The 11,364-nt window shown below is 33.8% G+C and overlaps 1 protein-coding gene across 1 annotated transcript; it reads right to left on the bottom strand.

The window, feature by feature from the left end:
• Positions 1 to 5,507: 5,507 nt before the first annotated feature.
• LOC133291732 (protein RKD5-like) lies at positions 5,508 to 10,774 on the bottom strand. Its single transcript, XM_061490042.1, has 5 exons — positions 10,723 to 10,774; positions 10,288 to 10,537; positions 7,603 to 7,850; positions 6,797 to 7,011; positions 5,508 to 5,720 (listed from the first exon to the last, which is right to left on the bottom strand). Exons 1-5 carry the CDS (start codon positions 10,772 to 10,774, stop codon positions 5,508 to 5,510), a joined length of 978 nt encoding a protein of 325 aa, XP_061346026.1.
• Positions 10,775 to 11,364: the final 590 nt, after the last annotated feature.

The raw sequence follows: 11,364 nt of genomic DNA, 5'->3' as shown, positions 1-11,364 counted from the left end.
TTTGATCTCAAAAGAGGGTGATATATCATTATATGCGTGGCACAAGACTTGTTTAACATTATAGCGTGAAATGCTAGCTTGTAGACTTTTGTTGCCGTATGGTCCATGGTAGCTGATAGCATCAATGAAAACGATGGCTAAGTCATTGCAGTTCGATCGTTCAGTCTTCTAAATTTTGTGTTTCTTCGTCGTATGTAGACTCTAAAATATGTGTGAATCATCCAAGAACTTGTAACATAAGTGTGTCTCTAGAAGCCGTGTAGAAAGAGTCAAATTACCCTCTTCTGCATTTGCGTGCAATTAAAAGTATATGATTATTTCCAAAACAAAAAAAAAAAAAAGTATATGATTATCTGTCCATGTTTGCACTTTCATAAAGTGAATGTATGTAAGACGCGTCTTTCAAAATGGATTAGCCACTATGTAATTAGTTAAGTGGTGAATTGGAACACAATTACTAAGTCAAAGTTACGCCACTTTATATAAATTGGGTAATTCAAATTGATTCAATTTTAATCACTTTCTCTTGTCAAAGAAGAGGGCAAATTGATTTTAGTGTGTGAACATTAGCTACCTTTAAGACCAGTTGTAGGATTCAAGTGTTCATATTGGTTATTAATATGTTAAAGGAAGTCTATATAAGTGGGATGACTCATGAATTTAGTGCCTTGATTTTGGGTTGAAATATAGTGTCAAATTTACTTGATATAGAGATGTAGTCTTAATTCATTGGTGGTAGTCCTCCCGCCATGGGTTTTTCCCAACCCGTCATACAATAGTAAGAGTCGGGTTGGACTTTGGCTAACCAGGTGTTTGGCTAGACCAATGAGATAAAATTATTACTTGCGTATCATGGATAAACTTATAAACTGAACAATTTTGATTGAGTTTAATATAAGGTATAAGATATACTTATCACCAAAAACATTTATCGCTTTATAACCAATCTAATTACCGTTGATTTTCGTTAATCTAATGATTATAATTTATTGAAAATTATTGGGTTGCACTTATTAATTTAATATAATATTGACTTGAATAAAGAAAATTGGTGGTAAAATAGTCGAAGCAAAACTGCAAAATAGTAACTTAAATAAAGCTCATGCAAGGTGATCAAATTTTAGAGAAAACGCACATATTTTGTTCAAATAAAATAATGCAAACAGCTGTTTACTGTGGAATTTATATGATAATTTCTGGTGAGTTTGATATAGTTGCGAATTATAATGAACATAAAAATATTGTGTAAATATCATAGAATCAGTTGCATACTGCCATAGTGGCCCTTGATTTTATATGATATAAAAACGTTGAATTTTGACTATGGTTAAGAATTACGACCAAAAGATCATCTTCGGTATATTAATTGTTCAAGCAATAGAAACAATATTTTAAAATTTTAAAATATTCAATTACATGTAACTGTCATGATTTATTTAAAAGAAGGAGAAGAAGAAGTTTACTATTTTAAAGAAGTTTTTTTTATGTAACTTGAGAGTCCAATAGAAAAACATATGTGGATTGTTTACCGAAAAAAAAAAAAACATATGTGGACTGCATAGTGAGCATGCTGTTGAATTAAAATTAAAATACTACTTAATAAATTTCAAATTAATCTCTGTCGTTGAAAGTATTCCTCTCATAATACCTTAAAGTTTCTCTCTGCCAAGTGGCAAACCACGAACCTGTTCATATGTGTAAGCGCAGGAGTATAAAAAATACGTAAGAGTGTTGTCAAAGAAAAATAAGACAAATGATAAAACATAAAATGGTCTAAAAAAAAAAAAGTAATCTGCCATTACATGATTTACATTCTGAAATTTGACTGATAATGTTACAATTAAAACCGTTTATTCTTTATAAGGATGCACGCACAGTGGCACACTGACTATGAGCTTTGGTTGCGTTTACACAGTCTTTATGGGAATACTGAGCATGGACAATACCAATTCTTTTCAGTTACATACAATAATTTAAAATTTCAATGCTGAATGCATACAGAGTTACATACTTCACTCCCATTTCATATACCATTGCCTAATCTCCTAAATGTAAAATATTGTCCTTATTTTATAAAATATTAAAAATATTCTTAATAAATAAAACATTAACATATAATTGAAATATAAAAAATATCTCAAATTAAAAACAAAATTCTGAAATATTTTATCATATTGAACGTGTAATGTTAATATCTTATTGTATATTATTGAAAACAAAACATTAACTACTTAATATTACTCAATAGATAATTAGTACCGACAACCCACTCAATTCTAAATAACTAACATAAAAACAACTTACTCTCCTTACTTTTTTTTCAATTTAAAATATGTTAAATAACAATGCACTCGGAAAAAATTTGAGTGCACAGGGACTTTTTGCTCCTTCCATTAAGAGGATGACATGTGAATTAAAAAAATAAAAAAAATTCTCTTCTTTCTCTTATGCTTTCTCTTTTGTCTTATGTTTTCATTGGTCTTTTCCACCAATAAAAAATAATCAAGGAGCACTTAAAAACGTCTCCTGAATATCGCAAAAAATCCTTTGCGTGAGCCCACATAAACAGTGTTTTAAAACTCAGTCAGGTAATCGACTTGGTTAAAGTATTGAATCATTGAGTTATTGGTTTAACTAATGGATCATTGGTTCAATCGATTTAATTAAATTTATATTAAATTATATAACAAATATATTATAAGATATATTTTGACCAACAATTAAAGATAATCTAATGATAAGTTGTAACACTACTCACTCCCATAAGTTAGATTCGATTCCCAGCCACTCATTCTCGTAGGCTAGTTCGACTCATAACAATTGTCAAAAATAGAATATTTTATTCAATTTTTAAAAAAGAGGTTCAAGGGAGAAAACAACTTGATCCGCCGGATTTTATTTGACCCGCGACTTACTAGACTTGGCCAAGTTAACTGGTCAAAATCTATTCAACTGCATGACTGATTTAATGGCCAGCTCAAACCGAAACCGGTGTTCTCATTGGATTACCAAAACCCGGGTCAACCTAACCTATCAGATTCGGGTTTTTAAACACCGCACGTCAATTATCTCTGCAGATTGGGATACAGGTACTGCTATGGCAACCAATACACCCATAAGCAGAGAAAGTCTCTCTCTCTCTCTCTCTTACTGATAAACCCTGTAAGTATTGTTCCCATTCAACCAACACAAAATGATCACTTCTTCCTTTTACAGACATAATCAAAACCATTTTCAACCTATTGCAGTTCAATTAACCCAAATTTCAAATATACACCTCGTAAATTTATTATAATCCCAGTTTTTCCCCAGCCCCAATTAAATTTGATGTCGCTAGTTTGGTGGTGATATCATAACAGGATTGAGCTTGAAACAAATTTTAATAGATGCAAACGGGAGAGACAGACAATTCGAACATTTCAAATAAAATAAGATTATTATAGTTAAATAATAAAAAAAAAAATATCTAATATTCTTATATAATAAGATTAGTATAAAATAAGATCATTATATATGTAACAAAATTTTATAAATTTGAATAACATAAAAATACTACTAAAAAATGAATAAATACTTTATTATATACTATATGATTTATTAGATATTTCATTAGAAATATTCTATTTTATATGTGATTAATGTTTCTCATATTATAGGAGATAAAATTATCTCTTACACACATATAAAATTGTGTGGAGCTCATGTGGGATTACGTGAAAAGAAGAGAGAGAATGTTATGGTCTCGTATAGGTCCTACACATTTTTATGTGTGTGAAGAGATAAAATTATCTCCTGCAATATTAGAAACAACAATCTCATTTTATATATATGGGGTTTATATTTGTGCAGCTGCTGTACGTGCAGCAATCAAATATTTGCCATATATATACTTGAAAGCATTAAATGCAGGAAATCATAACCATACAAAGGATGAAAGCATTAAATGTGAGGAATCGTAACCATACACCTGTCATTGCTATACGTAAAGCGGCTGCAGAAATAATTTTACTTATATATATATATATATATATATATATATATATATATGAGATGGGGAGGGATCATTTGACTCCAGAGTAAGATTTAAAATTCTTACTCTTCATCATAACCCTTGATTTCCGTTCATCCAACGGTTAACATTTAATAAGTTACAACAATTAATTAATTATTAATTTTAAATAAATGCTAACCGTTGGATGAACGGAAATCAAGGGTTGGGATGAGGAGTAAGACTTTTAAATCTTACTCTAGAGTCAAATGATCCCTCCCCATATGAGATAGGATCCTTTGACACCAGTGTCAAATTTCAAATTTGACACCTCATCTGAGAGCCATTAGATCAAAAAAGATCAACGACTCTGATTTGTAAGCATGTGACACCATTGCTTTCTTTTTTTTATCTAATGGCTCTCAGATGTGGTGTCAAAGGATCCTACCTCTCTCTCTCTCTCTCTCTCTCTCTCTATATATATATATATATATATATGTACGGGTTTTTCTTGAAAAAATGTGTGTCAGACACGTGCCAGACACCGACACGTTATGACACGTTTTTCCGATACACAATCAACTTTTTCTGACACGTGATCAACGCTCCGACACGGTTTTTTTTTTTTTTAGTCTTAATTTTTTTTTATTAACTAAAAATAAAAAAAATCATTTATAAATCAATTTTTTTCTGTTATGAAATTTGGCATGAAAAATTAACAAGGTACGAATTTTTTTTATTGTTATATTTATGTTGTAAAATTTGAATATTTGATTGGTTACATGACTTATTATGGACTGTTATATATATTAAATATAAATTATATTATATATATTAAAAATATTATTTAATATCAAAACGTGTCCCAACGTGTCGAAATATGCCATTTTTTAGAATTAATGTGTTGGCGTGTCGTGTCCCGTGTTCCGTGTCAATGTCCATGCATCATAGTATATATATATAGGGTTCGCTTTTTGTCATGTGACATGACTAGAGCACTTTCCTGCACACAAATCAAGTGTGGGTCTCACGCTTAAAAAAAAAAAGTCAAACCAAAATCAGGATACAACGCCATATCCTTAAGATACGGACGCGGATCCTAGTTGCAGGAATGAACAGTGCCATTCCTGCAACATGATTCTTATATTTCCCATATATATATATATATATATATATATATATATATATATATATATGGGAATTCCATCAAATTTTATGCATGGGACTTCATAAATTTCTAATTGGACATGATTCACTTTGAGTCAATCAATATAAAGAAGTCACAAGTCTCAAAGCGTATTAGAAGAGGAAGCAATGATGCAGAGAAAAAGAAAAGAAAACAAGAAAATTAAGCTCTAAATATACTATAGATGATTCCCTTGAGTAGTATATTGCAATCCACATATATAAGTCAAAGTAAATTTATAAAGGCCAAAATGACCAATGGTGTAAAGGTTTCAGTGTCTAATTTACAACTTGCAAACTCTGGATTTTGTTGGTCTTTGACTCTTTGAAGTTACTAAGTGCTGGAAACTTCAGAACTCTGTTTTTCAATAGCTCTAGCTTTGTGCCTTCTCTTGAAAACATCCTGCCTGAATCTCTTGGTCTCACTTTGTATGTCCATGAAGGGTTTTTTCTCTATGTTTTCCTTTTCATTCTCCAACATTCTTTGCCTCATTGTCACCGCCATGGCCGCAACCTTGTCCTCCAATTCTTGGTGTTTTGCCTCTTCCTGCAGGTATCCTTCTCATAAATCAGTGAATGTTCTCCAAATTGTTTTTTATGTGTGGGAGGAGTTCAAATTTTAATATACTAGAGATTAAAAGGTAGTCAAAATCGATTTTTCACTCAAAATCGATTTTAAGCTCGGTAAAAAAAAAAAAAAAAAAAAAACCCACTCTCCATTAAACTCCGACCAACAAGGGTAAGGTCGAGGGCAATTCTTATACGCAGTCTTACCTTTATATATTTGCAAAGAGGATATTTTCCAGATTTGAACCCGTGACATTTCGATTACAAAGGAGTAGTTTTACCACATAAAAGGCAAAAGGAAAAGATTTAATAGACCATATACAACAGCCTTCAGAAAATAGACAACGCAAATGCAGAAAGATCTATGAATAAACACACGAACTTAAAATCAAGCATTGAAGTCAATGGTTACCTGTCTAAGGAAGCCTCAAATACTATATACATCATGTTTAAATTTCAAGCCATATTATTAAAAGAATCTGCAAGACAGAACTCAAGATTGAATGTATCACGTATGACCAACACACTAAAAAAGTTATGCCCAATAAAGGGTAAATAAAATATATGATCTCCCTCATCTTCTTCTAATTCATCATCTTTATTGTCCTAATTGAGTGTTTGCAGCTCACTAGATTATAAAAGCAACATTAGCCGAATCCTCTTATGTTTCATAATCATTTTGCTTTTTCTTGTTTCAAGATTTTAATGAAATTGGACAATTATGAACCCAGAAAAAGACCTATAAAATGACCCAAATTTTACAAAATATTTTTCCATGTCCTGAAACGTAAAAGCTAACACTATGCATTAGACTTCAAAGAACTTTTCAACAATCATTGACAGTACTTTCAAGTGAATGGTATATGGCATAATTCCATTATTCAACTGTGCTGACTTCAAATAAGTTACCTCTTATTCCCTCATTGCATTTCACAAGATAATATTAGTTCAAGAGGTAGCAGCAAATGGATAGCATTTTTCTCAAATTAATATGCATATAGCCAGTTAAAGAGAGTGGTAAAGTCATCACACAAAAAAAGGTCGAGTAAGAAGGACCTGAAGATCATGAATGAGACTATCAAGTGATTTGATCTTCCTATGAGGCCAGCGGGGAATACCAAATTCTCTGCACTTTCTCTTGAGAACAGTAAGCCCAACATTTAGATTTCTTGATGCTTCTACAATTGGCATATCAAAGTACTTGACCAAATCTGATAAAGAAATTTTTGCCACATGGTTACTGGGTGCTCTCTTTTTCTTCTCTACCAAATCTGCAAACTTTAACCTTACCTGTTAGATATAAATATTTATACATGACATGATTAATTCAACATAAGAAAGCTTCACACATGTTGAAGGATAATTTATGTACAGGATGGCAAAGCAGAAATCATTTCGCAACATATTTACTGCATTACAATTTATAGTATTCCTTTTTAATAAATTAAGTGTATAAAGCCAAAGACTCAGCTGCTGAAACAAAATGGATAATGACATTCAAAATTAGGAATTACACAGAATACAGGATTTGAGTTAATAAGATTAATCCTTAAAAGAGGGAAATATCTAGAATTTTAAAATCTACAAAAGAAGTTCCATTTATGTGCCAATCATCAAAGAGGATTCCCTGCATTTGATCTGCAATTCTGAAGCTCTACATTCAGAACCATAGACTTCAGTTACAAGAATAATATAGTCATTATAGTCAAAACTTGGATATATTGTAATTCCTAGGTTTTATCAAGTGAGTTAAAAGATTTACAATGTCCATATAATAGCAAAGCTGCAGAGTAAACTGTGCCTAATCATTTAGTACTAAATAGTTTGTGTCTATTAGATAACTGAGAGCATTGAGTCTGAACCTGGCAAGCTTTCAACATCTGTCTCATTGTCTGGTAATTCAGACTCGTCTTCTTCATAAGGAAGACAATTGAGATCCTGATAAAACACAGGCAAGACTTTTTGTGATGGTTGGTAACCATTGCTGTTTCCTTGCCATTCTTCCCTTGCAGAGTCTTGTGGTATATCCTTGTCTTCATTCTTCGAGTCCAACTTGCTTATGATATGGAGATCATTAAGCAAATTTGGAATCGTCTGAAGCTTCTGGTTTCTGTATATTAAGGAATTAAAAGAGGGAGTTAGATATAAGTTACTTTGTAGAAGTACTTGAAAAAAAATATAGAAGCTGAGAAAATTTAGAACTATCCCTACATACTAACACGAGACTTTTCAATGTGTTTTTTCCTCACTCGCACACTTCCCGGGAAAACTTCTCAGGAGGTCACCCATCCCAGAATTGCACCAAGTCAAGCACGCTTAACTGTGGAGTTCTTCCGATCCAGGCTACCGAAAAGCAAATGCAACTTGTTAGTATAGGTAGTACCAATTAATTTTTATAAGCTATCCTAATCCGTGCAGTCTCATACCTGCACAGTCTTTGGAATCCCTCTTTTTCGGGTGTCGATTCGATTCATTCATGCATGTAACCCCCCGCTGGAAGCCTGTCAAGAGCCGCTCCTTGTCCATGCCCTTTCGCACCGACGATCACTCCCCGCCCTCGTCAGCGCTCAGGATGGTACATGCCCACCAGTTTCCGCTTGGTTCGTCCTCGAACCACACCGTACTGGATGAGAGGCCCTGCTTTGATACCACTCCACTTGTAACGCCCTGACCGCTTCAAGAATCAATGACTATCCCTACATACTAACACGAGACTTTTCAGTGTGCTTTTTCCTCACTCGCACACTTCCTGGGAAAACTTCCCAGGAGGTCACCCATCCCAGAATTGCTCCAAGTCAAGCACGCTTAACTGTGGAGTTCTTCCGATCCAGGCTACCGAAAAGCAAATGCATCTTGTTAGTATAGGTAGTACCGATTAATTTTTATAAGCTATCCCAAACCGTGCAGTCTCATACCTGCACAGTCTTTGGAATCCCTCTCTTTCGGGTGTCGATCGATTCATTCATGCATGTAACCCCCCGCTGGAAGCCTGTCAGGAGCCGCTCCTTGTCCATGCCCTTTCGCACCGGCGATCACTCCCCGCCCTCGTCAGCGCTCGGGATGTTACATGCCCACCAGCTTCCGCTTGGTTCGTCCTCGAACCACACCGTACTGGATGAGAGGCCCTGCTTTGATACCACTCCACTTGTAACGCCCTGACCGCTTCAAGAATCAATGACTATCCCTACATACTAACACGAGACTTTTCAGTGTGCTTTTTCCTCATTCGCACACTTCCCGGGAAAACTTCCCAGGAGGTCACCTATCCCAGAATTGCTCCAAGTCAAGCACGCTTAACTGTGGAGTTCTTCCGATCCAGGCTACCGAAAAGCAGATGCATCTTGTTAGTATAGGTAGTACCAATTAATTTTTATAAGCTATCCCAAACCGTGCAGTCTCATACCTGCACAGTCTTTGGAATTCCTCTCTTTCGGGTGTCGATTTGATTCATTCATGCATGTAACCCCCCGCTGGAAGCCTGTCAGGAGCCGCTCCTTGTCATAAGATTATTACAGGAAAGATATTTATCAGAACGCCAAATTAGAAAATGGTTCAGAGTAAATATTACAGTGACTCTGGATATTAAGACAACAAAATGCTAACGATAGAAAGCAGGAACTTCATATGAAGAATACTTCTCTGCAATCTCCAATGGGTTTAAGGTTAAGCATCTCCAACAAGGCATAGGACAAATGTTATAAGTTATCTATCAATGCATCTCCTTATTTGTGGATATTTGGGGTAAAGGTCATTGTTAGTTTTCACCTTAAAACACATTTGATATACTTTCCTGTAAAAGCAAATATCAGTTGTTTCAAAATGCTGTCACTCACTAACCTTCGTTTATTTCCCATGATAAACAGTAAAGACAAAAGCATTTTCAGGTCTAAAGCCTTAACTTTTGTTCTACTTGTTATGATTAATATCATTCCATTGTCAATCTACTTTCCCTTATTTCAACTTTCCGTTAAAAAGAACTCATAACAAAAGTACGCTCTGGAATAATCAGTTACTAATCACCACATAAAGCAAACTAGAAACACTACCACAGTTCACTAATCCAGTAATTTGGACTGTTATAAGTTTACTTGTATCTTCTATGAGAGGGTATGTTATGAGATGGAAAGAAACTGTTTATTGGGGGAGTGACCCACGGTTACTTGTGTTGTGTTGGGGTCCACCAGTTTTATGGCAAAACAGTTTATCTTTCATTCTCCCAAGAGAAGAAAACTCTCTCTTGTTCTCAGAGGAAAAACAGAGGATCCACATCCGTTACCAGAACTTGTAAAATTATAACTCAAAATTAGCTTTCAGTTAAAAGTGTACTAATCCAATTTGCACAAATTACAATATTAAGCTTCTCTAAAGGTGTGGAAATCCTGGTGGGACCCAATAGCCAAATACAAAATCATAGAATCAAATGGACTAATCCCAATTCAGTAGATGGGAGGGATCCTCTAATTCAATTATTGAAAGGAACAAATAAGGTTAACAAACAAGGACTAATGACAAGGACAAATAGGGGGTAAGTAGATAGATAGATATACCTCGTGACCAACAATAGCGATGGAATGTGAGAAAATTGAGGAGTGTGATCGAAGTGAAATGCAAAGATACAAAGCCACACTCCATTCTGGTACCCTTCATAAACTTCAGAAACACGAAATTTCATCAATCTAAGAATTGGGGTAGCCTGCATTTCCTCATAGGAACCACTCTCTGAAAACGCAAACTCTCTTTCAACTTCCCTTTCCTCCCCATCACATTCGCGGTACACATGCACGCTCCTGATCAACTCTGTAATTCACACAAACACACACAGATACCAAAAAAAAGAAAGAAAGAAAAAAATTGTCAATCCCCACCAAAAAAGATCATTTTTTTTTTCTCAAAAAAAGGCTTTAGATGAAAATGACAAGTAAAAAATGGAAAACAAAATTCTGGGTAATGAGATGGCATGGTGGGGTTGAAGTATGGGTCACCTCTTTGAATGGTGTTGTTGAAGACAAGTAGGTTGGTCAGCGAGGAATCCATGAAGAAGTTGAAGATAGCGTGAGTAATGGGTAGTAGTAGAAACTAGGAAACATGAAGAGTGGACAAATAAAAAGGAAAAGAATGAGCCAAAACCAGCTTTTTAAGTGTGAGTTTGCATGATCTTCCGCTTTTTTCGTTAGTTTCGGATCAGTTTCGAATCATGTCTAGCTAAAATAAACAAAAATTATTGTTTGAGAAATTATAACTATATAAAAATTAATTAATAATGATAAAAAAATATTAAAATAAATAACTATAAAATTATTATCATTGATTTACATTTGTATAAACATAAAAAGATCAATTTCCAAAACATGGTAGTATTCTTTCTTTCTTTTTATTTTCCTTTTTCATTGCTTACTTTCCCTTTTGTTTTTCCTTTAATTTTTCTTCGCCATTTTTGTTTTGTGTGCAGGTGAAATTTATTGCGCAACCATAAATTTAATTTTTATCAATACAATTACTTATATACAACCAAAAAGCAATACAATTGTTTATATACTAACATAAAATAATATAAGCAGTTGTCTCGATTGAAAACATCCAACCGTGTTTTCGCTAAAGCTTTTTCTTATGACGCGTCCAAGTTT

The sequence above is a fragment of the Gastrolobium bilobum genome, unplaced genomic scaffold (genome assembly GCF_033153095.1).
Source record: "Gastrolobium bilobum isolate Gb01-03AN ecotype WA unplaced genomic scaffold, APGP_CSIRO_Gbil_v1 utg1885, whole genome shotgun sequence".
Classification (NCBI taxonomy): Eukaryota; Viridiplantae; Streptophyta; class Magnoliopsida; order Fabales; family Fabaceae; genus Gastrolobium; species Gastrolobium bilobum.
The sequence above is the reverse complement of the archived record's forward strand: the minus strand, read 5'-3'. Positions and strand labels throughout refer to the sequence as shown.